At 54.2% G+C, this 17,511-nt stretch overlaps 2 protein-coding genes across 2 annotated transcripts in view; one reads left to right on the top strand and one right to left on the bottom strand.

Moving 5' to 3' along the window:
* Window positions 1–8,208, top strand: part of KCTD19 (potassium channel tetramerization domain containing 19) — a 26,475-nt gene extending 18,267 nt beyond the window's left edge. The window contains exons 7-16 of the mRNA XM_069552400.1: window positions 931–1,091; window positions 2,375–2,478; window positions 2,961–3,103; window positions 3,302–3,385; window positions 3,645–3,759; window positions 4,145–4,772; window positions 6,088–6,279; window positions 6,452–6,606; window positions 6,948–7,049; window positions 7,958–8,208. Of these exons, the coding sequence (XP_069408501.1) occupies window positions 931–1,091; window positions 2,375–2,478; window positions 2,961–3,103; window positions 3,302–3,385; window positions 3,645–3,759; window positions 4,145–4,772; window positions 6,088–6,279; window positions 6,452–6,606; window positions 6,948–7,049; window positions 7,958–8,071 (1,798 nt within the window). The 3' untranslated portion in view covers window positions 8,072–8,208. The remainder of the gene's footprint in view (window positions 1–930; window positions 1,092–2,374; window positions 2,479–2,960; window positions 3,104–3,301; window positions 3,386–3,644; window positions 3,760–4,144; window positions 4,773–6,087; window positions 6,280–6,451; window positions 6,607–6,947; window positions 7,050–7,957) is intronic.
* PLEKHG4 (pleckstrin homology and RhoGEF domain containing G4) lies at window positions 8,161–17,511 on the bottom strand. Its single transcript, XM_069549945.1, has 22 exons — window positions 17,430–17,511; window positions 16,390–17,126; window positions 16,137–16,232; window positions 15,934–16,057; window positions 15,755–15,848; window positions 15,592–15,666; window positions 15,395–15,511; window positions 15,127–15,225; window positions 14,884–15,032; window positions 14,594–14,732; window positions 14,380–14,496; window positions 12,675–12,857; window positions 11,920–12,422; window positions 11,600–11,846; window positions 10,789–10,878; window positions 10,484–10,705; window positions 10,230–10,400; window positions 9,977–10,154; window positions 9,549–9,665; window positions 9,169–9,405; window positions 8,964–9,079; window positions 8,161–8,792 (listed from the first exon to the last, which is right to left on the bottom strand). Exons 2-22 carry the CDS (start codon window positions 16,898–16,900, stop codon window positions 8,787–8,789), a joined length of 3,591 nt encoding a protein of 1,196 aa, XP_069406046.1. The 5' UTR covers window positions 16,901–17,126; window positions 17,430–17,511; the 3' UTR covers window positions 8,161–8,786.

Raw genomic sequence — 17,511 nt, 5'->3', positions numbered from 1 at the left:
TATTTTCATCCTCTGCAATCCATCTTGGTTCTAGCCCTGTGCTAGGTCCAAGGTGGCCAGGCCACAGCCGCAACACTCAGGGTGCTGGATATTCCCCCTGCCATATTCCCCCTCCTACATAAGTCCTCCCCAAGGACACAAAGAAAGTCCAGAACCAGGGATGAGCACCCTGCGCCCCCTTCAAGAGCAAGGCAAAATAGGCTTCTTGAAGGAAGTGATACCTGGCCTATGCCCTGGGGAATTGTTCCTACTAGTGCTGGGCACAGATTCTAATCCTGTTTTACAGAAGGGCAAACAGGTTCTGAATAGAACTCTCTTAGGCTCACAAAATACACTGGTACCAAAACTAAAGATAGAAGTGGCTTTTCCTGAGCACCTGCGGAGAGGGTCAGCCAACCTCAAACACTATCTTATCCCAAGGGTGGGGCCTTTGTGACCCACCCCCATCCATCTCTCCCAGAGATGTCCCACCCCTGAGGTCACAGGGCACAGAGGGCAAAGAAAAGTGCCTTTAGAGGCAGTGGGGTTGATATTCAGGTCCCTAGCTTCTTTCCTAGGCATACAAGGTATCAGTTATCTCCCAAACCATGACTGGCTGCCACACAGTGATTGAGATGTCTTGGGGCAGAAATAGAGTGGCTAGGCCCTGGCTGGATTCTGGAACCCAAGACAGGGCCTGGAGGCTTGCAACTAGTCTATTTAGAGGGCTTTGCTGAAACAGGTCAAGCTCAGCCCCAAAAGGATGAGTCTATGTGTCCAAATTTACCCACTATGAGACATCAACAGAAACCAGTTAAGGAAATGATGTTAGTAGCCACACGTTTGAGTCAGTGTTTAGGGCAAGACCTTCTAGATATGGAAAGTTGACAGGCTGGACTCCCTTGGGGTGCAGTGCTGGATCGCTCTGTGACAGGTCTTTCCTCTCGGCAGGAACTGGCTGGGGACTTGCCGTCTGCCCCTGACTGAGACCGTTTCTGAGGTGTACGAGCTCTGTGCCTTCCTGGACAAGAGGGACATCACCTACGAGCCAATGAAAGTGGCTCTCAAGACTCATCTGGAGCCAAGGACTTTGGCATCCATGGATGTGCTCAGTAAATAAAGAAGCTTCTCAGTTTGGATGCAGCATCAGAGGAGGGTCTAGGGGATAGGAGAGGAAAGATAAAGCTGGCCAGAGCCAGGAACTATAGATGGAACAGGAAAGGAAAGCCAGACTAACATTTGTGGGTTTTGCCTAAAAGGAAACTTTCATGTTAGGTGACCCCCTCCCCACACCAAGCCCACAAGTAGCCTCAAGTATTAAAGGCTGAGCAGTGCAGACGGGCCCAGTGGGGGCTGCATGGGTCCCCAAGGGCAGGCCTGCTCTGGCCCTGGAAGCTGACACTGTGCCCCTTGGGTCTTCACAGCCATCCAGAGAAGAATGGTCCCTGGGTTCATTTAACAGAGGACATGGAGGCTCAGGGAGGGAACCTGCTCATATTATGAGATTGTGGTCAAGCTGGGATTAAAATCTGAGTCTAAAGCCAATGTTGTTTCACCAGCTGCCTATAACTGTTTACTAACAGAAAGTTTTATATCAACTTATGCTATATTACTATCATTCAGAAACAATGTTTATTGGAGCACCTACCATAAACCAGGACATCAGATAACACTAGGAGTATAGAAGAGAGCAAAACAGACCCAGTCTCTTATTTTCACAGGGTTCACAGTCTAATGATATACCTCTTGGTTATATTGTCTGTTTATATACCCTTCATTCATGACAGTTCACTAGAAACTGATTCTCAAATACCAGAACAAAGCCTAAGTCTAGTCATCCCCAGGAAAATGGTCATGAATTCACCTTCCTGGAATAAAGCCTATTCTCAAGGCTTGGTCTCTGTAATGATTTGACGAGAGGCTGGGTGTGTGATATCTGCCAAACCATAAGCACAAACATACAGAGGGACTCCTAGCTCCAGTCTGAGTGGCCATGTGGAAAATTACACACCCAGGACACACCCAGCCAGAAACTGAAGAGCTTAGCAATGTAGGCAGAAAGGAACATTAGTCAAGCTTTCTTGGGAGAGGTGGGCTAGGGGTAGAACAGTGGTGCCCTTGGGGTTGGTGGCCCTCCACCAACTCAGAATCACCAGCTGACCCTCCAAGCTACTGTTCTAAACCCATATCACCACCCAGGAAACTCTATGGTAAGACACAGGGAAGGCCTGAGGAGCAGAGAGGGCTGGTGTTAGGGATTTCTGCTTCTCAGAGTAGGCAACAAAATATGACTGATGAAGATACTGAGTCTTAACATGTGATACCTTATTGACCAAATGCCCTACCTAATGTCCTTCTGGCCATGTGACATGTTCACTCTCATTGGTTTCCTTAGATGAGGAGTGGACGGCAGAAATCACTGTGTATTCCTCCCAACAGATTATCAAAGTTTATGTTGGAAGCCACTGGTATGCAACCACCCTGCAGACGCTGCTGAAGGTACTGCTGGCCTGAGGCTGCCCTCCTCTCCTTGCAGCTTCTGTGGCTGAGATCCTCTGGAACCTGTCACTGACTCTCACTCAGCCTCCAGCACCTGCTTAGATCAAGGATTTTTCCCCCTACTTCTAGGTCTTACTGCATGAGCAGCAGGCTGGGAAAGCCTTCAGGAGTCTGGGTAGGGAGGGGCCTGGACCAAGGCAGGATGTAGGGTGAGGTCCCCGATGCCTCAAGAGAGTGGTTGAGGAGCCAGCAATACAAGCAGAGATGACATGCTTCTCCCTGGATTCTCTGCTCCTCATGTGTCTCCTTGTGGCCAATAAGACAGGGAGATAGAAATCCCAAAGCCTCTGCTCTGGAATGGGTGGGAAAACGAAGACTGCCCTTCTCCTTAATGAGGACATAGCCCTTTAACTAACAGACTAACAGACTAACTAACTAACTAACTAACAGACTAACAGAGTCTGATGTCCAACCCTTTGCAGTATCCAGAACTGTTGTCCAACCCTCAGAGAGTGTACTGGATAACATACGGACAAACCCTGCTGATCCACGGGGATGGCCAAATGTTCCGACACATTCTCAACTTCCTGAGGCTTGGAAAACTATTTTTACCATCTGAATTTAAGTGAGTGCAGGAAGGAAATCATATGATGAAACTCCCATCCCTCTGCAAGGAGGAAATTTGAGTTTGCAGCCTTGATGGAGGAGATTATGTTATTTCCAACATGTGAACTGCTGTTCGGAGCAGCCGCTCTGGAGTCCAACAACCCCAGCCACATTCCCACTCCAGAAGCCCAGTGTGACTGCTTCTTGTCATTCACAGGGAATGGCCCCTCCTCTGCCAGGAGGTGGAGGAATACCACATCCCATCTCTCTCAGAAGCACTTGTCCAGTGTGAGGCATACAAGTAAGGAAACCACTCCCTTGATACCATGATCTAAAGTTTGAACCTTTATATGCCTCTTGGGAATCCTAAGTCCTACCTCCCAGTAGGACCTGTTCTCCTTAGGGTTAAGGGGGTGGGGCAGGCTCAGGACTGGGAAGGGACCTAAGCAAAACTCTTTAAGGCCCCTCCTCCCTGAGTGAACTCTCAGCCAAAGGGCACACCTGGTCAATGGACTAGTGGAAGCTTCTGCTCACTAACCAAACCCTCTTGGGATCTGCAGGTCATGGATCCAGGAGAAAGAATCTGAAAGTGAAGAAGCTTTTCCCATCAGAAGGCTGCACGTGGTAACAGAAGGGCCAGGGTCACTGGTGGAGTTCAGCAGAGACACCAAAGAAGTAAGTTCCAGCCTCCTCTGGTTTGGTGGTGTCCTGAAAGGGCACCAGCACAGGGCTCAGAGGGCAGATCCCACTAATGGGGAGCATGGCAAAATGAAAGAGACAGGCCTACATGGCTCTAGCACAGTGACTGGTTTCTGAACACAAGTAAGTGCTGGCCCCATGAGGCCTGGCATGCTGATATGCCCTTTTGGTGTTTGAGAGGCCCGTGGGCTGGTTACCAACCCCACTCCAACTGAGCAGATCTCAAATGTTAGACCCACGTGGGGGATGACATTGTTCTGGGTAAGCAAGTGAAGTCTTAAGAGACCCAGCTTATCAGATCTTGGGTAAGGCTTCAGTGTGGAAGTACAACATGCCCAGAGCTGCTGTGCCCTCTCCCCAGACCACAGCTTGCATACCAATGGAGTTCCAAGACTGCAATGACCGAACTCTGTGGAACAAGGCCAAGGGGACCCTGGCCAGGTCCAGCCAGATAGAGGAGGCCGAACAGTACTCCCAGACAATCCAGATGTCCTTGTGCCGAGGTGCCAAGAGGGAAGGTAATCCCAGCACATACTCACACTGTCCTGGCCTATGTGCCAACCCTAGACACTGGGGGGACCACCCTGAGAGTCCTCCCAAGAAGAAGTGTACCACTGTCAACCTCACACAGAAATCTGAAACCAAAGACCCTCCTGTCACCCCCATGCAAAAACTTATCTCCCTGGTAAGGGAGTGGGACATGGTCAACTGCAAACAGTGGGAATTCCAGCCACTGTCAGCCCCCCGGAGCAGCTCCTTGGAGGAAGCCACCCTGCAGCACTCCTCAGGAAGTGAGGCTGTTTCCCAGCCCAGCACCTCAGCTTCCCGGAAAGGCCATTCCACAGCCTCAGAGAAGGACCCAGGCCCACAGGCAGGGGCTGGAGCTGGAACCAAAGACAAGGGGCCAGAGCCAAACTTTAATCCATACTTCCCCATGAAAAGAGCTGTCACCCTGAAGGACTGGGGCAAGCAGAGGTCAAAGGAGAGAGGTGAGTCCTGTCCCATCCTTGAGCTAAGTCCCATTTACAACAGAGAAGGCAAACCTTGGCCAAGACCACAGAGTGAGTTAGTGATTAAAGGAGACTAGAACTGCATTCACTACTGCCAAGCAAAAGACCCAGAAACGACAGGCACACTGGCATGGCCTGGGGGCTTGAGAAGCCACATGAGGCATATGAAAGGAAGGACCTACAAAGCAATAGGGGCACAAAGAAGGGTTCAGGGCTGAGGAGTCAATGGAGGAAAGGAGAAATCTTGGGTGCTTGTGGAAACCTAAATCATGGGTCTAGCAGCTGGAAACCAGTCTTCATAAAGTGATGAAAGGCTGAAGACATTAGGATTCAGGACAGGTCTTGTGGGTCAAGTTCAGGACCTGGTACTTTGTTCCAGTTCTAAGTGGAGCAGCCAGCCACTGAAGCATTCTATACACGGGAGCAAGCACAATCAGGTATGCATTTAGAAAGTTTGTTCCAGGGGCAGAGGAAATGCAGTAGCAGAAGGTAAGTGTTGGAAGTGCCAAGACCATCCTAGGTGAAACAGGTTAGGCAGTTGGAGGAAATAGGAAAGGATTGGGCCAAGGAGGGGACAGGTTTCTGATTTGGGTGACTGCAAGGGGGTGGACAGTTACTGAGGTGGGAAGGAGGAGTAGGACTTGGGGAAGAGGACACAGTGTGTATCAAGTACTGATGGGCGTCCAAGGGGAGAAGTCCAGAAGACAGGAGGGTATATGGGGACCAGGCTGAACAGAGAGGAATGTGTGTGGTGGAGAAGTGAGGAGCAGCTCAGAGAAGTGGGCTGAGAACTGCTATTATGGAATGTTTCCTCTGCTCTCAAAGCCCTTCCTATAGTATTCTGTCATTTTCTCTTTCAATGGCTTGTGTCATGCTTGGAGGGGTCTTCCTGGGCCCTGCCTGTGAGCCCCTAGTTGGTTTGTCAAGCATGTTCTTCAGAGTAGACATGCATCAGCAAACCCCCCCCACCCCCCACAAAAGCTCATTTCATAATTTTACAAAGATTTCCAGTCCCCAGCTGGGTTGTGATCAGCTCTATTTACTACTAGCCTAGTTCAACAGATGATTTGGAAAGTTCCTTGGAGTTCTGAAATTGAGGATGTGGCTTGCAGTGATTCCAGGGCGATGAAGAGAGGAGAGTTAGAACATGGCCCTGCCAGCCAAGGCTCCCGCTTCTGAGAAGCTGGAGGCGAGGGCTGGTGACTGACTGCACTGGTCTGTTGCTAGAGGTCTCCTCCCTGCTTGGGCTCTGATGGAGCTTAAGGAGAGCCCTCTCCCCACTTTATTTTCACAGAAAGTCCTGCCCCTGAGCTGACCCTGCCTGAGGCCAGTGAGGGGGACAACACAGGGGTCATCCTCAAGGTGACCCACCCCCCCGTGGTGGGCAGTGATGGCTCGTGCATGTTCTTTGAGGACAGCATCATCTACACCACGCACATGGACCACCTCAGGCGCACGCCGCCCCCAGCCAGCCCCCAGCCCCGAGGTGAGGCTCTGGAGCTGGGCCTGGCCCTGCCCATGGGCAGATGCCTGAGTCCCCAGCCAGGTACTTCAGGGATAGGGTCTCCCTGGAAGCCCTGCACTTCTCCCCCTAACCAAGGCTGGCTCTGAGACCCTTGCCATGACAGATGTGGCCACACACCCCCTCTCCTCCACAGAGGTGACTTTCCTGAGTTTCTCTCTGTCCTGGGAAGAGATGTTTTACGCACAGAAATGTCACTGCTTCCTGACTGATGTCATTCTGGATTCCATCCGACAAAATGACCCCAAAGCCATCACAGCCAAGGTGGTCTCCCTGGTCAACCGGCTGTGGGTACGTGTGATTGGCCCCAGGCCCTGTTCCTTCTCCACTGTCCCCTCGCTTCCACAATAATAGTGCAAGACAAGAGGGAGCAGCCAAGACAAGGGGGAGCAGCTAGGGGGAGAGATCAGGGGCAGAAGGGTGGCAAGACGGGTAGGGACTGGGAGACAGGGCGGCAGCATCTGGGCCGAGCCATGGCCAAGAGGCAGTTTGAAGTTTCGGTACCCCTTGACCTCTGCGGCTTCTGCAGGCCCAGAGAAGCCCCTGCTCCGCATCCCGCTCTAAGGGGCTGGGAGCAAATGTGTGTCAGGCTGTGGCCTCCAGCCCTGCCTGACTGTGGGCTCTTCTGGCAGACCCTGCACATAAGCCCCAAGCAGTTTGTGGTGGATTTGCTGGCCATCACTGGATTCAAGGATGACCGGCACACCCAGGAACGCCTATACAGCTGGGTTGAGGTGAGGGCCACCTGTACCCCACGGGAAATGGCGACCCTCTGGATGCCTCGGATGGACACTGTCTTGCTGTGTGAGGGCCAAGCCAGTGCTGCCCAGAAGGCGAAGACAGGGAACTAGAACTCTAGTCACTGGTCCCAGGGAGGGAGGAACAGTGGTTGAAATTAACCTGTCCAGAGTGGGCAAAAAGCAGTGTTGGGTCACCACTTTTTGTAGTTTTCTCCAATGTTTACCAAATTAGCCTTCATCACTAACAACCCTGACCAGGGATGCACATCATTATGAGCTCGTTTTGAGGTGTTGAAATCAGAGAAACTATTGGCAGTCACATGCTTTCAGTGAGTTATAGATACCAACATCACCTACTCAGCCATGATGTCAATAGTTTTGTATTATACATTCCTTTTCTACTTAAGCTGTTATAAAGCAGTTTTTGCAAAGAAAATTCTTCAATAAGGGCAAAGGAATAACTCAGGTTTTTGTTTTTTGAGTCCTTAAAATAATTTTAGGATTCAAATTTTTATTTGAACGTTGGCGGTGAAAAAGATTTGGCTAATTTTTCATTAATCTGGTATTTCTGTAATCAAGTATATTATTATAACACCTTTCACCATAAACATAATAGTGCCAAGTCACTAGCCTCTGCCTAGTCTGTTGACTGGAAATGAAGTCAGCATCTGCGACTAGGAAGTGGAAAACCAGTGACAGGAAACATGCACTTTAGATCCTCTATTCATTTCATTCTGCGCCCTGGCAGCCACTGAGCCCCAGGTCTGTGAGATGCCTTTAGGCAGAACGGAGGTCAACAGCACCAGCTGGCCTTGCCCCCAACCCTGCCCCCACCCAGATAGCAGGACCTCACAAAGCTAGAATAGCAGCCAGCTAGGAATAAGACCAGCCTTTCCTTCCAGCTCACGTTGCCTTTCGCCAGGAAATACGGCCGCTGTGTGGACCTGCTCATCCAGAGGGGCCTGTCAAAGTCTGTCTCTTACTCTGTCCTGAGCAAGTACCTACAAGATGGCTAAGGTGCCCAGCCATGCTTGGGGAGATACGCTGCCCCCACATCCCACCCATCCCATCACCAAGATGCATTTAAACCAGGGATGTCCCCACCGAAGGGTCCATTATCAGTTTATTTTTTTAAATAAAGAATAAATCACGAGTCAAGGGTCTGGACTCCATCTCTGAGAACCAAATACCTTACAACCAGTGAAATAATCTTATACAACTCTAACTGAAAGCTATTCAAAAACCTCTGAGTCCATGTAACCAAACTGGACTGGGGAGCTAGGGCATGCAAGAGGAAGAGTCCAGCAGGGATGAGCCTGGCTTTGAGACCCAGAGTTGGGAAGCAGTGGCGAGGAACCCACCTCTGTTCCTCCTGAAGGGTGGGGCAGCTTAGTCACTACCAGAGCCACTCAACATCCCACTAGCCTACAGCATAGAAATAAACATCCACCTTCTGCTCTGGGTGGGAGAAGATGGGGACAGAAGGGGACATGGGCCAGGAACCCAAAATGAGGGTGCTTATTTAGACTCTGCTGCCAGAATCCCCTGGAGAGGTCATTGCCAATCTGTCCAATGGACACGGACATCAGAATGGGTGGTTGACAGGACTGTGCATATGGGCTGGAGGTGACCCAGGTGCTGCCCATGGCCTGGTCGTAGCAGATCTCCAGGGAAGTGATGCTCCTTGGATCTAAAGACTCCTGGATCCACTGCCCACCTTCAAGCCCAGGCTCAGACCTATGGTACAGAGCCAAGTATGAACACATATTTCCCTGGCTCAGGATCCAGGTGGGATCTCTAAGGAATGGCTCTGTCCCACCACCCTCAGTTCCACCTAAAGACAAGGGTGCCATAGGCCCAGGTAGAGCTGAGAAAGCGCTGGTAGGTACAAGGCAAAATGGCACTCACGTAGGACAAGTCCTCCAGGCCCTTGCCCAGGATCTGCCCTGACACACAGCTGCTGTCTGAGCCACTGGAGCCACTGGCTGATGGGCACTGGGAGGAAACCTCTGAGTCCTCAGGAGCTGGTAAGGGAGACCAGGTGAGCCATCAGCAGGGGAGGCCCAGATCCCAAGTCATGCCCTTCTGCCTCTGGGAAAGCCCAGAAACCTACTCAAAGATGGCTGGCTGCCCAGTTCGGCATCAGTCTCCAGTGCCACTTCCTCTGGGAAACTGGTGGAATACAGGGGCCAGCGGAAGCCCAGAAGAGCTGGGTCTCTGTGCAGATGCAGGTTGAGGGACCCCAGTACGGAGCAAGAGGCAGGATCTCCAGGAAGGGCGCCTGAGGCCCCCAGGTAGGGGCTGTCAGAGTCAAAGGGAGCCACAGCAATGGAGGCCCGAGAGCGAACTGCTGCATGAGAAAGAGAGTCCGGTTGGGTCAGGCCAGAGCTCAGCTGGGCCGAGGTCCTGAGGGGAGTGCAGGCTAGGGCTGCCAGAGGCCCACATTGCTCCCTGAGCAGCTCTCCCTACCCCACCCCGCAGCCTGTCTGCTACCTCGGCACTTCAGGATATAGTTGACGGTGCGGTCATTGATAGCTTCTTCGCTGGGGGCGATGTCCCGGAAGGCCTTGTTCCCCACACCCATAGACACCATCTCAGCCATGCGCACCTCTGGGTGGAAAATGGGTATCTGGACATCAGGCCGGCCCTTTATCACTCCTCCTCATGTAAGTCTCTCCTGGACACCCAGAGCCTGGGGACTGTCCTGTTCACCAAACACTCAGAGGTTTACATGTCCGCAGCCTGAGATGGTGACATGAGGACCGCCTGGCTTGAGTTCTTTCTCCTGTGCTGGCTGTTGCTGCTGGACCTTTTCCACCCTCCCCAGTGTTTCCAGTTCTGAGGCCCTCGCTGGGGCCCCTTTGGGACAATGTAAGCTCTCCAAGGAGGGGATCATGGGATGAAATGGGACAGACACCCACCCTTGTTGTGGATGGCCTGCCTCCAGAGCAGGCGGGAGATGTCAGCTGTCCAGGCCTGCTTGGTGGCCAAGCTGGCGGCTTGTAGCACAAAGGTGTCCCTAGCCTTGCGACGGCGAAACCAGATCTCAAAGCGCAGGTTGTTGTTCCCACAGCACTCAGTGAGGCCAAGATCTGCCATCTGTGTGACCAGGAGAGGAGCTCAGTGAGGCTGTAGGGGTGCTGGGGGTACGGGGAGGGCCCGAGTTGAGCCTACCTTGAAGGACCGCTTGTAGGTAAACATGTCGATGCCTGTGGGTCCTCGGCGAGGCTTGCTGAAGAGCAATAGCTCCTCAAAGAGGAAAATGCGACGCAGGGATTTGTGGCGCCCACAGCGGACTGTGAACTCATCCTGCCGGACCAACTGGCCCTGTTCCTTGAGGTTGACCTGCCAAGTGGGGGCCCGGTGGGTGCCTGGCCTCTTCTGCCCCCTCCCTTCACACCCACTGCCCCTGGCCTGCCAAGACTCACGTCACAGCCCTGGATGGCATCCATGGCTAGCAAGTCATTGCCGTGTCGCAGCTGGAAGTGCACGAGGCTCTGGGCAGCCCGCAGGGCACTCAGCTCCTGTGCGGGTCCCCCACAGGCCCGCGCCAGCTCCTGCAGCAGCAGCGCATACTTGCTCATGCGCTGGATAGGCTTCAGCAGGTAGGAGGCCAAGTCCAAGTGGTCCCCCAGTGCCTGCTGCTTGTCCTGCCGGATGCATCAGACACCGTCAGGGAGCTTCCCGTTGTTTGCTCCATCCCCCCTCCCGCTACAGTCTCAGGCTCACCCACCCTGAAGAAGACATGACCATAGCTGGTCATTAGGGCATCGGAGCGCGGTTTATTCTTGCTGTAGAGTGCGTACATCCCAAACTGCACCCTCTGCAAAGATACACAGCTTGACCAGGTGCCAATGGGCCAGCATCCAAGGGAGTCAAACCACTCAGCTTGGGAGGCCCAAATGGCCGACGACATGTCCCCAAGGAGGCCTCCCACCGACAGATCCTACCTGCCCTGCTTGGAGTGACGGGTGATCTGGCAGGAACAAGCGCTGTGCAGGGAGGGGCTTGCCTACAGGGCTCTGGGGAGGAAGTCCTGCACACAGCCCTGCCACTTCCACAGCCCCAAGAGCTCTGCTCTGGTCTCCTCTCACCTTGGATGACCCTTCCCCTGCTCACAACACTAAGCTACACTGACCCATCTCCTTCTCAACCACTGGGCCTCTTTCCTGCCCAGCACATTGTACTTGATCTTTCCTCTGAACGGAATGCTCTGACTACAGCCCCTCCCTCTGGCCTTAGCTCAAACATCAGCTTCTCTTAAGATGCCTCTCTAACTGTTCTCTCTAAAGGGGGTACCCCTGCCTCACTGCTAACTCACCATCACCTATCTGGATTTTTTTCCTAATCCCAAATATAATCTGGAATTACCTATTTTACACTCACATCTCCTCTGCTAAACTAAAAGTACCCTGAAGAACAGGGGCTGGTTGGTCCTGCTCATAGCTGTGCCCATCACACGACCTGACACCAAGGTCAGACCCAATAGCTCACTGTTGAGTGTGGCAGGATCAGCCAGGGGCCACGTGGCCTGTGGGGCTTACATGGCGCAGGAAGGCATAGGCCACCCGGGGCGGGTGCTGGGTGCAGGCCTCCAGCTCACGCAAGAAAAAATGGCGGTGGAAGTCCCACAGCTTCTCCAGGTTGCCAAAGAGTTGGGCACGCTGGCCACGGAGGCCCTGGGGCACATCAGGGCGATCCAGCTCAGGGAAGTAGTTCTCTATGGTGTAGTCCAGGGCACGGACATATTCCCGCTCCGTAGCCACCATCTCCGCCAGTACCAGCTGAAGTCTACCAGGGAGGTGGAGTCAGGACCCGAGACATCCACCCTGCCACTGCCCTCCCTGCCCTGCCCACTCTGTACCTGTTGGGGCTCCTGGGGTCACAGCTCCCAGGAGGAGGCACGGTGGGGCATGACTCTGACTGGGCACCACCTCCAGCCTCTCGTCTGTGGCAGGCAGGTACAATGGCCTCAGGGTGGCACTGGTGGGCAGGTTCTCTGAGACTCAATCCCAGATTCTGATCAAGGCTATAGGCCTTCCTCAGGGGAGGGACAGCAGGTACTGCTGGGACCCGGCTGACACACAGGCTAGCTGTGCTACCCGTCAGGGGTGACTTCAGAGCAGCTTCTAACTTCTGATCCAGGGCCAGCCAGGTGTCCTGGCACTGCGCCCAGGCCCAGCGGCACTCCTGGCGAATACCCTCAGATCCCAGCCCTGTGGCTAAAGCCCACATCTTTCGGAAGTGGGCAGGAGGCAAGTCCGGGTGCTTGGTCCAATGCAGCTGCAGTCGCTGCAGCACAACCCCTGGGCGCTCCTGTTCCAGCTCTGCCAACACCTGCCGCCCCTCCTCGGCCCAGGTCAAGGCCTGCAACACCAAGGCCAGATGGGCACTGAGGAAGGATCTCCCCAAGACTGCTGAGCCCTCTCCTCTACTTCCCCCCATCCCCACAGAATGTTGGCCCCAGGCTGCATCCCCAGTGGATTTGGGCATCAGACTGAAAACAGGGAGAGAAAACAGGCACGACAGCCTTCAAAGCTCAGGCTGCCGTAGCACTAAGCAGCCACCCCCTCTGACTTCACTGACCACCTGGAACCAGGGACAGGACCCCTCACGCACCTGCTTGAAGAACTGCAAGAGTCTGTCGGCATCTGCCAGTCGCTGCCGCCGCTGGGCCAAGGCCCTAGAGAAGTCGGCCAGCTGGGTTTGCAGGGTCAGAAAGCGGGCCCCAAAGGGGCCCAGTTCGGCTGCATCACAGCCAACCAGTGGCTGCAGACATTTCTCCCCTCGCCTGACCTGTTCCTGGAGACAGAGTTTGGAATCAGCAAGCCTAGGCCTAGCATTGCAGTTGCTGAGCCCAGGTCTTTTCCATGGATGTCCACATGGCATCACCAAGTCACTTCTGTGAAGACCAGACCTCCACATCTCCTCCCCCAACCCCCTCTCTCTGTGCTCCTCTCCACAGCGAAACTCCCTGGAAAAACCGTTATTTTCATCACTACTTCTTAACTATGTTGGCCTTCTGCAGCCCCACTTCACTCCCCATCCCCAGCGCCTCTCAGGCTTCCTCTGACTCTTACCATTCAGTACTACCAAACCTCTCTCCTCTAGCTCCCCTGATCTCTCCCCTCTCCCTGATTCTCCTTGGCTTTCTCTAGTGCTTCCCCTCTCCTGATCCCCCATCCATTAGCTCAGCTGTTAAACCTTGGTGTTCCTGAAGACAGCCCACTCTCTCTCAGGCAATCATGTGCAAACACACTTCAAATATCACCCATACACCTACAACCACCAGATGAGCCTCTACACTCAGTGCTCCCTCTCCTTCCTTCATGGTCATTTCCAAAGTACATCCAAGGCTGGACAGATGAACGCCCTTTCCCCCAGAAGGTCCGTCTCTCAGGGAACAGTACCTATTCACCTTTGTAAACACTTCTTTCTCTCACAGCTTCACATGTATCCACCACTGAATCCCATCAACTTCTCAAATGATATCTCCTCTGCCACCATCCTGGCCAGAGTAAGCATTATTCCCACCTGGACCACTACAAGTGCCTCCTCAATGGACTCTGATTGTCCATCCACCAAATCACTGTCTACCCAGGAACTATGGTAATATTTCTAGAATACAGATCTGATTATATGATTTTCCTGCTTAAACTGTACTCCGTTATAGGACCCAGTTCCTGGCCACTGGCCATTCTTCCAGCCTCATTTTACCTCATCTCACCCCACTCTCCCTCCTTCTTCTGCTCTGTATTTCATCCTCACTGACTTTCTGATGGTTCCTCAGGCCAGCCACGCTCCTTCCTATCACAAGATCTTTGCACATGCTTTTTGCTTCCCCAGTCTGCAACGTGTCTTATCTCTAACCCTCTTCTGCCTGGTTAACATCAACCTATCCTTCAGATCTCAGATCAAAGTCACTATCTCAAGAGAGTTTGGCCAATACCCCTCCTCGTTCAGGACTTTTATCATACACTCAGATAGAAACACCTGTATTGCTTCTCTCTAGAACTTTTGTACAGAAAGAACAAATGTGCTCAGTCGCACAGTCATGTCCGACTCTTTGCAACCTCATGGACGGTAGCTTGCCAGGCTCCCCTGTCCATGGGATTCTCCAGGCAAGAATACTGGAGTGGGTTTCCATTCCCTTCTCCAAAAAAGAACATATACATGACTTTCAATCTTTGGTTACAACTGATCTTCTCCGCTGGATTGTAATTTCCAAGAGAATAAAGACTAGATTTACTTTCACCCACTCTGCATTCCAAGTTTCTGGCAAAGTGCTCCAATACCTACACAAGGAACAAGTAACCAAACTCACCTGAGCAATCTGGTCCAGCTCCCGAAAAGGGCCTTGGGCCTGAAGCAGCATGTCCAGTGAAAGCTCCCTGGGCTCCTCAAGTGCTGGCCAGCCCACCTGCTGAAGCCATACTTCCATCTGGAGGAGTACGAACACGGAAAGGAGAGTTGTTGCTATGGGGTGGGGGTGATGCTTAAGATTAGAGGTGAGGCCCACTGGGGCGGATAGTTCCCACCTGGTGCAGCTCGCCCTCCTGGGCCTCCAGCGTCTGGACCAACTCCAGTGCTTGTATTCGGCGGTTACCCTGCAGTGTCAGTTGGTGCAGCAATCCATCCACGCGGCCATACAGCTCCTCAACCTCGTCCACCGCTGACCTGGTGCATGGTACATGTCTTAGTGCCCCTTCCAGGTGCCTAGATCCACTTGACCCTGTCCTGGGACCATAATCCTGGCTGGTCTGGGCCAGACACTGAGTCCTTGGCATGGGATATGGTGGGCTGGGGCAAGACCTGGACTTGTACCTACCTGTAGTCTGGGCTCAGGGTTACCTCTGGGACCTCTTGCTTTAGCCACGTCAGCTCCAAGGCTCCCTGGCATTGTAGCCATGCCAACCGTGGAGAGCCTAGCACATGCTCCATCAGGACCCGTGCCTGCCGCAACAGTCGACCGGCTTCCTATGATTAAGAGCAACAGGTGGTGGAGGCGTGCATGGGAGAAAGGGAAGGAAAATAGGGAGAATTTGGGGAGGTGTCAAGAGGGGACACTCACCCCAGACTCCACAGGCTGGGGCACAGCCTTCATGCTCTCAATGGCTCCCTGAAGCAGGGCACAAACTACCTGGCAGCTCTGCAGGAGGGCTTCCAGACGCTGTGAACAGAGGCAGGCATGACTAGCGCAGAGCACAGGGCTGGTCCCAAGCAGCTTGGATCCCAGGCCACGGCAGCCAGCTATGCACTGCCCAAGCCAGCCCAGGGGAGGCTCCTCTGCTGACCATATCGCCTGTCTACCCACCCAATGCCCCACCCAGTGTACTGACCATCCGGAAGTCCAGCCAAGCCTGGTGACAGTAAGGCAGGCCTCCTCCTAGTGAAGTGAGCAACTCTGAGGTGGAGATGTGGGTCAGCAGGCTTTGGTGAGAGGATAGATGCTCTAACTGCAGAAAAAGAAGGTGTAGTGGACTCGGGCCTGGTGGGGACTCACCCCATCTCCACCCTGACTAAAATGGCTCAGTACCTGTAGCCCTGCAGGCACTTCCTCCGGCAGCTTTCCCACCAGCAGCACACGGTGCACTGATCCTGGGACTGCTTCCTGCAAAGAATCTGAGCTCAGCCCTGACCCCGACCCTACACAAAAGGAATGGCTAAGGGGAAGAAGGGAGCTACAATCCTGCACTCACTTGCAGTTGGCTGAGCCCCCAGAATATGGAAGAGCTTGGGGAACAAATCCGGGCATCCACTAGCACGGTCAGTCCCAAGGTCTGTACTTTGGGCCTAAAGGAGCAGGCTTTGGTTGAGTATTTCCCCAACCCTGCCAATCTCCTGGCTCAGGTTCTGTCCCCCAACCTCCGCCCCCAACCTGGGGATGCTTTGCAAGTAGAGCAGGAGGCGGACAAGCTCATGGCTGTTGCACTTGGGGTGATTCCAGGCTGAGTTATGGGCACACAGAAGCAGCACTGCCCGGCCTTCCACATCTCGAGTCCCTGTGGGGAAAAGGCAGTGAACACCTGCTCAATCAAGCCACCCCACCTGTACCGCCTTTAGTGTCTCCCAGCTAGCTACCTGGCAGGGCAGCCATGCCACTGGCAAGTAGCTCCCAGGCAAGGTCTTGGGCCAGGAGGTAGTCAGTGGACTTCAAGAGCCTGGATCTGTGGGAGTCTTGGGGAGGAAAACCGCTTGGGTCTACACTGGGCAATCTACCCAGAGACCCCCTATTTGCATCTGGGCTTTAGTCTGAGTAGGATCAGAAGCCTCCCCACCTTCAGGTACCCTCCCTCCTTCCCTCCCAAGACCTCCCTGGCCCAGCCTTCCTTACCTGCCTCCAGTAGCTCTGATGATGTCTCAGATAAAAGACCTCCATGGTTCACAGAGTCACTGTCCAACCCTTCAGGGTCCAAGCGGACTGGCATGACCCTGCCTGAAACTGAGTCCCCTGCCAAGTCTCCTCCTTGGCTGTCATTCTCACCCTGTGCCAGACTAAGGTGGGAAGACATTGGACTTAGGAGGATCTCTACTCCAGAGGAGGCTGGTTCCTTCATGTGGACAGAAGACCCTCTTAATGTGCCCTTCTGGCCATGCCCCGACTTATCTGCAACCATCTGTCCTGTGGGTGACTGAAGTTCACCAGGCAGAGGGCTGCCCTGGAGCTCCTCCCCCTGGGCTGCCCCTGATGGTGGGCTTGGAGGATGAGGGTTCTTAGCCTGCATCTGGGGAGCAGGTTCCCCCTCATCCCAGGCATCTCTGAAACTGCACACAGCAAATCTCCAGTCGGTGGCGTGGCCGTGGGACTCTGGAGACTCATCCCCATCCTCCAGGGGCCCTTCCATCACCCCTTCCTTAAGGGTGGGCCTGCTCCAAGCAAACGGGAGAGGAGCTAAGCCCTCGGTGTGAAGTGAGACCTCAGCTCATCCAGGAAACACGTTGAAGATGGCCGGGTAGGGCTCGGCGGGTGATGTAGGCAGAAGGCACTAGGCCGTATTAGGCACCAGTCTTGGTGCTTGGCACCAGCACCGGCACCAGCACCGGGAGCACAGCGGCTGTCGCAGTTGAGGCCTGAGGAGAAGGGAGAAAGGCTGGGGTCTCTCCCTCCAGCTAGGGACCAGCGACGCCACGCTCCCGTGGGCCTTCACCCGGAAGGCCCCACGCTGGGGGCCGGCCTGCGCGGGTGCGACGCTCACGGCGAGGGCGGGGCGCGCCTCGTGCTCGCGCTCACGCCGGCCTGGCCGACACCGGCCTCGCCACGGGCTCGCGCGCCCGTTCCCTCGCCCGCCCCGCCGGCCACGCTCACAACCCCAGGACGCGCCGACGGGGAACCGCGAACCCAAGACGCCAGGAAGCCGGAGCCCTCGAACGTACCGCACCGCTGCCTCGACGGCGGCTACTGCACGCAGCCTCCAGACCGCGGGGGCGGCACGGGCGCAGCAGGAAACACGGCGGC

The sequence above is a fragment of the Ovis canadensis genome, chromosome 14 (assembly GCF_042477335.2).
Source record: "Ovis canadensis isolate MfBH-ARS-UI-01 breed Bighorn chromosome 14, ARS-UI_OviCan_v2, whole genome shotgun sequence".
In the NCBI taxonomy this organism is placed as follows: Eukaryota; Metazoa; Chordata; class Mammalia; order Artiodactyla; family Bovidae; genus Ovis; species Ovis canadensis.
Note: the sequence above shows the minus strand (reverse complement) of the source record. Positions and strands in the feature narration are given on the sequence as shown.

Bases quoted from the DNA above. Each gene is read 5' to 3' on its own strand.
- PLEKHG4 (XM_069549945.1), bottom strand. From the start codon at position 16,900: ATGGAAGGGCCCCTGGAGGATGGGGATGAGTCTCCAGAGTCCCACGGC. The intron at 15,512-15,591 runs GTACTGAGCCAT...CTTTTTCTGCAG, and splicing joins AAGTGCCTGCAGGGCTACAG to TTAGAGCATCTATCCTCTCA. The intron at 10,401-10,483 runs GTGAGTCTTGGC...CCCACTTGGCAG, and splicing joins ATGCCATCCAGGGCTGTGAC to GTCAACCTCAAGGAACAGGG.